The sequence below is a fragment of the Anguilla anguilla genome, chromosome 5, assembly GCF_013347855.1.
Source record: "Anguilla anguilla isolate fAngAng1 chromosome 5, fAngAng1.pri, whole genome shotgun sequence".
In the NCBI taxonomy this organism is placed as follows: Eukaryota; Metazoa; Chordata; class Actinopteri; order Anguilliformes; family Anguillidae; genus Anguilla; species Anguilla anguilla.
Genome location: NC_049205.1, coordinates 59748555 through 59756042, shown reverse-complemented (window position 1 = coordinate 59756042; position 7488 = coordinate 59748555). Strand labels below are relative to the sequence as shown.

The 7488-nt window shown below is 51.6% G+C and overlaps 1 protein-coding gene across 1 annotated transcript; it reads right to left on the bottom strand.

The window, feature by feature from the left end:
- Positions 1 to 6508, bottom strand: lrrc29 (leucine rich repeat containing 29). The gene is made up of 7 exons (XM_035418750.1): positions 5504 to 6508; positions 4982 to 5083; positions 3580 to 4566; positions 2742 to 2960; positions 2042 to 2254; positions 1541 to 1758; positions 1 to 455 (listed from the first exon to the last, which is right to left on the bottom strand). Exons 1-7 carry the CDS (start codon positions 5555 to 5557, stop codon positions 287 to 289), a joined length of 1962 nt encoding a protein of 653 aa, XP_035274641.1. The 5' UTR covers positions 5558 to 6508; the 3' UTR covers positions 1 to 286.
- Between the last annotated feature and the right edge of the window lie 980 nt (positions 6509 to 7488).

Sequence of the window (7488 nt, the reverse complement as noted above, 5' to 3'; positions counted from 1 at the left end):
CCCCGATCACTGGACTACAACTCCCATCCAGCACTGCTGTGGAGTGTTTGCAGAAATACCATTCCTTAAAGCTACAGATCTGCTTTTGGCTGGACCGCAACAGCGGGGCCAGCCCTACAAATGCGAATGTCTGTGACTGACTGAGTGAGTGATAAAGTTAGACAGCGCATGTCTGTGACGTCGGCTGGTTCGGTCCAGCCATATACTAGGTTTTAACCTGATCTTGTTTTTTTTTTTTTGCAGTAACACCTGCGATGCCGTCCTCTCATCCAGACGTGGCACGTCGTCAAAATGTGAAGTTCATCTCGCCGCCGCCCACAGAGTTGCAGTGGACGTTCTCCAGGAAGGGCAGCTGCGATTGGAGGAGGTCCACTGCCGCTATGGTGATGCCTTTGCACATGGAAACGTCCAGAGTTTGTAGGTTCTTGCAGTTCTGAGCAAGGACAGCCAGGGACCTGGGGGGCGGGGGGGTCAGAGGTCAGGGGTCAGAGAGAGAAGATGGAACACACGGCGCTGTGAAGACCTGTATACATGCAAACACATCTAAATACCCATACAGAATATAACACATAACACATCAAAACAGAGACTATATACTGCGTCTATCAGACTGTAAAAAAAGTCAACAATTGAAGATCTACGATAAACAAGACACTGACAAAAAATACCCAGAGATTAAGTACCCAGAGATTAAACAGCAGTTGAAAAACTAACCAAAATGTGTCCAGCATTTAGTGTTAAAGGGTGTCCCATTCGAGAATAAGGAACTCGCTCAGCCATTCCTCTGTCCCTCTGACTCCAGTGAGGGTACAGTATGCGCATGAGCGCTCGCACTGCTCTGATAAAACCCCCATCTCTCCTGTGAGCCACTCCAACCTTCTCCCTTCTCACTCCACACGGTTTTTTATTCATTTGGAACAGAACAGAATTCACTTTGCAGTGTGTGAAGGGGCTTTTTCTAAAGAACTCATTATCGGTTCTCTTTGAAAAGTAGCAACTAGCCAAGTGTACACGCTAAGCTAGCAGGCTAAGGTTACAAAAACTAAATGGATAAAAACATGTTCGAACCCTGTCACTCTTGCAACTATGGAGGGGTAACGAGATCTACCAGTGGGCCTGCATTGGGGAAGGGACTGAGCTGTGGTCCTTCTATTCTGGTTTATACCAGTTCCACAGCAACACAGATTAAGCCAGTACTTTCAGCCCAGATACAGTGGAGAGTAAATATTAAATCGCAGCGTTCCAAAGTCTGCTTGGTTCACGCCGGCGAGCCCTGCGCCTCCCCTCCCCTTCCCGCCCCTTTCCTCCCCTCCGTACCCCACCCCTCCCCTCCCTGTCCTGCCCCTCCCCTCTCCTCCCTGCCCCTCCCCTCCCGCCCCTCCCCGCTCCTCTCCTCCGCACCCTGCCCCTCCCCTCCCTGTCCTGCCCCTCCCCTCCCCTCCCGCCCCTCCCCGCTCCTCTCCTCCCCGTCCCGCCCGTCCCCTCCCCTCCCGCCCCCCTCCCCTCCCTGCTCCTCTCCACCCCGCCCCGCCCGTCTCACCTGTCGGTCAGCAGGCCGCAGCAGGCCAGCTGCAGGTGGCGCAGGCGGTGCAGGTGCGGGGCGGCGCGGGCCACGCCCAGGTCGCTGATGCGCGGGCAGTGGGACAGGGACAGGCTGGCGAGGCCGCGGCAGTGCCACGCCACCGACGCCAGGCTCTCGTCGCCGATCTCGGGCAGCATGGCGAGGGACAGCCTCCGCAGGTCTGGGAAACGCAGCACCTGTGTCACCGAGAGAGGGCGGTCACCCGCGTTACCGCCGCCGCCGCCGTTACCCAGGCAACCCGCCAGGAGTCGCCTCTCACACGGCGAGATGCCGTCGCCTCAGGCCGTTACCCAGGCAACCCACCAGGAGTCGCCTGGTCACCTGGTGTAGTCTGTTCCACCAGGTGAGTGTAGTCTCCGGCCAGTCGACGGGTATATACCTGAGCGCCAAAATGTGCGGCAAACACTTCAAAAAGAAAAAGGGGAGAGTCGGGAATGGAAGCACCTTCCAGGACCTTACCTGAGTGATGCTGCTATCCGTCAGCTTGCAGCAGGCCGACAGGTCCAGCTCCTGGAGCCCCCCGAGGGCCAGCAGGGACGCCCCCTCCTGCCCCCGAAACGTGCCCAGGTCCTCCTCCGTCACCAGCCGCGGCTTCTCCTCGAACGGCATGCGCGGGGGGCGGAAGAACCCCATGTTCCCGAACGTGCGGGTGAAGCTGGGGCCCTTGTCCTCCTGGAGAGACGCGTTTACAGCCCATTACACCGTCTCTCAGTGGCCCTTAACACCCCTGTGCCAGGAGACACTTGGTATAATCCATTTTCGCAAAACAATCCAACTTTACCCCAGTGTTGGTAATTAGCAGGCACTTCCTATTCTAAAATTCTAACTTTTTAAAAATAAAATAAAAAGTCAGTTTCCATTCATTGTACAGATGGTTCAGATAAAAACATGCAAAGTTCAGATAATAAAGCTTTCAAAGCAATCATACCATCAGCGCTGGAACAGCAGAGATTGTGGGAGGGATCATGTGGGTGGGGCTATTAACGACTCACCGATTGGAGCGTACCAAAATATTTCAGCTGTAGCGGGGGTGAGTAACTGGCAGTGCAGTGCAGCTATACCAATTACAGGGCTCACTAAAGGACACACGGATCTACCTGCACAGGTAAGCAGACGTGTTGTTAATAGAGCCTTCCCAGCCCACCCCTTTCTTTCTCACCATCTCTTTTTCAGGGTTGAATTCTTTGGTGGGCTCCACCATTCCCAGCATGCCCCAGTCCGTGATCTCCTTGCACCAGCCCAGTCGAAGCACCACCAGACCGGGCAGGTAGGTGGCGATGGCGCGCACGCTCAGGTCCGTCAGGTACGGACAGGAAGTGAGGTCGAGCACACGAAGACTGGGGCCCAGCAGCTGGGCCAATGAGAACACAGTCAGGTCCTAAAAAAAAAAGAGAGGCCATATTTTTTTTTGTTTTACTGGAAAAAGGAACCCTATGAACTGCACATGCAAAAAAGACGACGCCTCCAATTTGCCTCAACAGTCCGTAATTCAAACACTGAAATGAAACTGAACCCAAAACCCTGGAGGTTTGTGTGTTGACTGTTATACTCTTGTCCCTGTTGCAGGTGGATCTTCGTGCACTAGCAGCTCACATGCCCATTCCTGACAAAGGTGCACAAGGCACACGTGCACGCTCGTTCTTATCTAGCATGCATGAGGCACACGCGCATGCTCGTTCTTATCTAGCATGCATGAGGCACACGTGCACGCTCGTTCTTCTCTAGCATGCATGAGGCACACGTGCACGCTCGTTCTTATCTAGCATGCATGAGGCACACGTGCACGCTCGTTCTTCTCTAGCATGCATGAGGCACACGTGCACACTTGTTCTTTTCTAGCATGCATGAGGCACACGTGCACGCTCGTTCTTCTCTAGCATTCATGAGGCACACGTGCACGCTCGTTGTTTTCTAGCATGCATGAGGCACACGTGCACGCTCGTTTTTCTCTGACGCCCACAGGGGGCGCCCTCGAGCGCTCGCTCCCAGCGACTGACCTTGACGTAGGCGCAGCCGCGGAGGTTAAGTGAGGCCAGGCGTGCCCCGCCCTGCGGGCGGGACAGCCCCTTCACCAGCTCCGTCCCGCTCACGTGGAGGCACTCGGAGAGGTCCAGCGTCTGCAGGTCCCTCAGCCCCGCCAGCTCCGCCTGCCCCCTGTCCGTCAGCCTGCCGAGGCGGGACAGGTGGAGGTGCCGCAGGTCCTCCAGGCCCGCGGCCACGGCCAGCGCCGCCCTGCTGGTGAGCTCGGTGCAGGCGCCCAGGTCCAGGGTGCGCAGCGCGGGCTGGTGGCGGCACAGGGCCTCCACCGCGCGGTCCGTCACCTCCCTGCAGCCCCGGAGCCGCAGGTCCAGGAGGCGGAGCCCGTCCACGCGGGCCAGCGAGCTGAGCGACTCGGGCGTGACGCCGGTCCCGCTCAGGTCCAGCGCCCGCAGGGTGGCGGCCTGCGCCTGCATCAGCGCCCGCACGCTCCGCAGCGACAGCAGCGCCGACGACTGGTGCCCCGCCGGGCGCCCGCGGTACGGGTCGAACTCGAAGGCCACGTGGCAGCCGGCCAGCGCCAGGCGGCGGAGCCGCGGCGTGCAGCCGGTGAGCCGGTCGAAGGTCAGGTCGGACAGGTAGCGCAGGTCCGAGAGGTCCAGCTCCTCCAGCCGCGCCAGCGCCGCCCGCACCTGCCGCCGGCTCTCGTCCCGGGACAGGAAGGCGCCGGACATGAAGAGGCTGTCGGTGCCGCGCAGGCACAGCCGGCGCAGCGCGGTGAGGCGGGGCAGCAGGCCCAGCAGGGACGCCTCGGTCACGCTGCTCCCCGGCAGGGACAGGCTCTCCAGACGGGGGCCCAGGCACGCCCCCACCTCCGCCAGCACCTCCCGCGACGCCCTGGAGCCGTCCAGGTGGCTGATGACCAGGCCGCAGCGGGGCCGCCGGCCCAGCCCACGGATCACGTCCAGGGAAGAGCACGACGCCGGAATCCTGAATGTGACGTTCTTCTACAACGGGGTGCAAAAACAACACGTACTGTACACATCTGAGCACTGTGCAGTCCCGGATAATCTCTGAAGGTGACATTCTCCTATAATAGCACCAACAACATTTACAAATAGTGTAATGGAGAAATGTAATGGACAGATGTGGATAAATCCAATCTGAGGGTTACTGAATTAACCAGGGTCACTGAAATCCAGTCTTTGGGCCCAGTAGTGTACACTGCTGGTTTCTCTTTTTATATCAGATAGTTAATTGATTGATATCACTAACTGGCTAACTGAAATTCCAATTAAATTGGTCCCTTATTGGAGGAGAATAAAACCCAGCAGTCCGCGGGCCTCAAAGTCCAGACTAGAGTTGACCATGCATCCAGTACAAAGGGAGGAACTGGTAGTCCACCATTTATAACAGCGTTACCTGGAACTGGTAGTCTTGGCTAGCAATGTACCAACTTCTGCAAACCATGGAGGCCTCTTTTCGGTCTGGAACTTGCAGGAAACTCAGAATGTACGTAATTATCTGCCCGAGGTTTAAGGTTATATGTTAATTAACGTGACATATTCTGAAGCAGTAAGCAAACACAGAAATGTGATCGTGTTCTTGGGCTCAAGATCTTCATTTAAGGGTCTGGACGTTTTACCATATCGGTTTTCCATTTACTTGCAACGCTCACGATTACTGATAACTTTCAATGTAACAGACCCTCTGCTCTATCTATGAAGCAGCTAGATACAATGAATTTGGAAGCCACATATTCCGTTACTTGATGTATCATAAGCTGCAATCCATCATGCAAATACTTTAAGACATATTATTTCGTTGTAAATAAATGAACACTTGTTATAGCTACATAAAAAATTGTCCTAATTTTGGCAGCGAACAGCAGAACACTTGCAGTTATGAGCAGCCAGTCGGATGTCAATTAGTTTCTTAACTTACCTCAACAGGTAAATCGGGCGTCTCCATGGTTACTACAACGTTAGCAATACGCATAAAAATCTATCTGTACATCTGAAAGTTGGTGCTACTGCTAACTAGCTACGTACCTAGGTGATGGATCTGGGCAGCTAATTAAACGGATAGCGACATGTTAACTGACGATAGAAATGCCAGCAAATGTGTTAGTCTAAGGTTAACAAGCAAATAAAACAGAATCCAGTTGCTAGCAATGCTGTTGACTTAGTCTAGCTAGACTAGCTAGCCAGCTAGTGAGGTAGACTAGCGCAGTCTAGTTGTTTCTGTTCCGCGACTGCAAGCTACAGTAGCTAGCAGACGTTCTAACGCTGCAGCCCTTTCTTCATCGTGACGACGTTACGACCTTTCGCAAAATAAATCCATCGACGTTGCCGGTCATTATAATGGGCGTTTAGTGTACTGTCCCGGTTTCTATCCTGTCCATGAACGTTAGACTACGTAAACCCCTACTAGCTAGCTTGCCATCTACCAAACGTTAACAAGTTTAGCCGATTACTCTAGAGGTGTTCTTCCTGTAGGCTACTGTCAGAGAGGCGGTGCTGAGACGAGCAACTGACCATTTCTGAGTAAACAAGTACATTTTTAAATGACCGATTAAAAATGACTTGGTGGTTATGGAAATGTTCTGATGACAACGCATACGTGATACTGAGCCGTGTGCGTTTTACTTTTATATGACACTATACTCTATTCTGTGCTTCCACTAGCATATTTAATTAAAAAACACATGTTCGTATGGTTGCCTTGCCATAAATTGTATTCAATAAATTGGAATACATTTGTTCACGTTGCAACATTTCCCTGCGCTACCAGCAAATAAACGTGCTAGCATGTAGCTGCAACTGCACTGTAATGTATTCATATCGGCATTTAAAAAATTATTTTAGTTTCATAAAAGAGAATCATTAAAATTAACGACACCAACAAAGGCAGTACAAATTAATATTGCCACCTTTGACTAGACCTGGAGTTCTGGCTTATCACGACGTCACATAAAAATACACGCATAGTCTGCTGGGACGTGTAGTCTTAATTCTTAATCATTCATCAAAGTCAATCAAAAGGCCAGAATAAAAACTAGATACGCCTATTGAAAGCTCTCTTATACCTGCGCTAAGGAAGCATCTGAACTCACCTGACTAATCAGAAACACCTGTGCTATTTGTCCCAAACATTATGACGCCCTGAAATGGGGGGCTATTTATAAAAAGTGCTGTGATTTCTACAGGGTGAAACCATGATGTTTAGAAATGGCCTTAAATAAAAGCTGATAATGTGCAGCCAAATTTTGGCATTAAGTCACACTCAAGTCCATGATGCCAGGTATCCCAACCAGGTCCCTATAGGAAGCACAACTGGCCCATAAAATGTCCACCATCATACTTCACAGGGATTCATTTTTTCCTGTATGACTGTAACTCCTTCTTACAACGAATCCACCTCTGATTACAATTAGGCTGTATGGTCAGATGAGACAAAACAAAGTTTCAGCGATGTTCAGCACACACCAGGAGCTTACATTTGTGGATTAGTGGATTATGGGTGTTTTAGTGATTTGATGACAGTAGAGGCTTTCTTCTGCCAAGCCTTCCAAATAGCTTGTTGGTATGGAGGTGGCAACTAATTTTAGTATTGGAGACTAGGTACTCCCAAGGTTCAACCAATTTCGAAGTTCTCAAGTGTTATCCTTGGAGAATTGTTTTTTTTTTTTTTTTTGGTTTGAAGAGGTGCATAATCTGTGCAAGCTATATGTGGAGCCAAGGAAACCGGTTTATTCCAGTTTGATCTGGTTATGTGACCGAGGTTGAAGCAGTCTCTTGAGCCTGAAACATATGCAATAGGATGGATGAAATATATACTAAACTCATCCAAGGAAATTGTTTGAAGTCATTTATTATGAAAAGTACATTTCACTGAAAAAACGTCATTCAGAGATGTTAAAAAAATTA

Bases quoted from the DNA above. Each gene is read 5' to 3' on its own strand.
- lrrc29 (XM_035418750.1), bottom strand. From the start codon at position 5,557: ATGCGTATTGCTAACGTTGTAGTAACCATGGAGACGCCCGATTTACCT. The intron at 4,567-4,981 runs GTAACGCTGTTA...ACCCCGTTGTAG, and splicing joins GCCAAGACTACCAGTTCCAG to AAGAACGTCACATTCAGGAT. The intron at 2,961-3,579 runs GTCAGTCGCTGG...TTTTTTTTTTAG, and splicing joins GCGGCTGCGCCTACGTCAAG to GACCTGACTGTGTTCTCATT.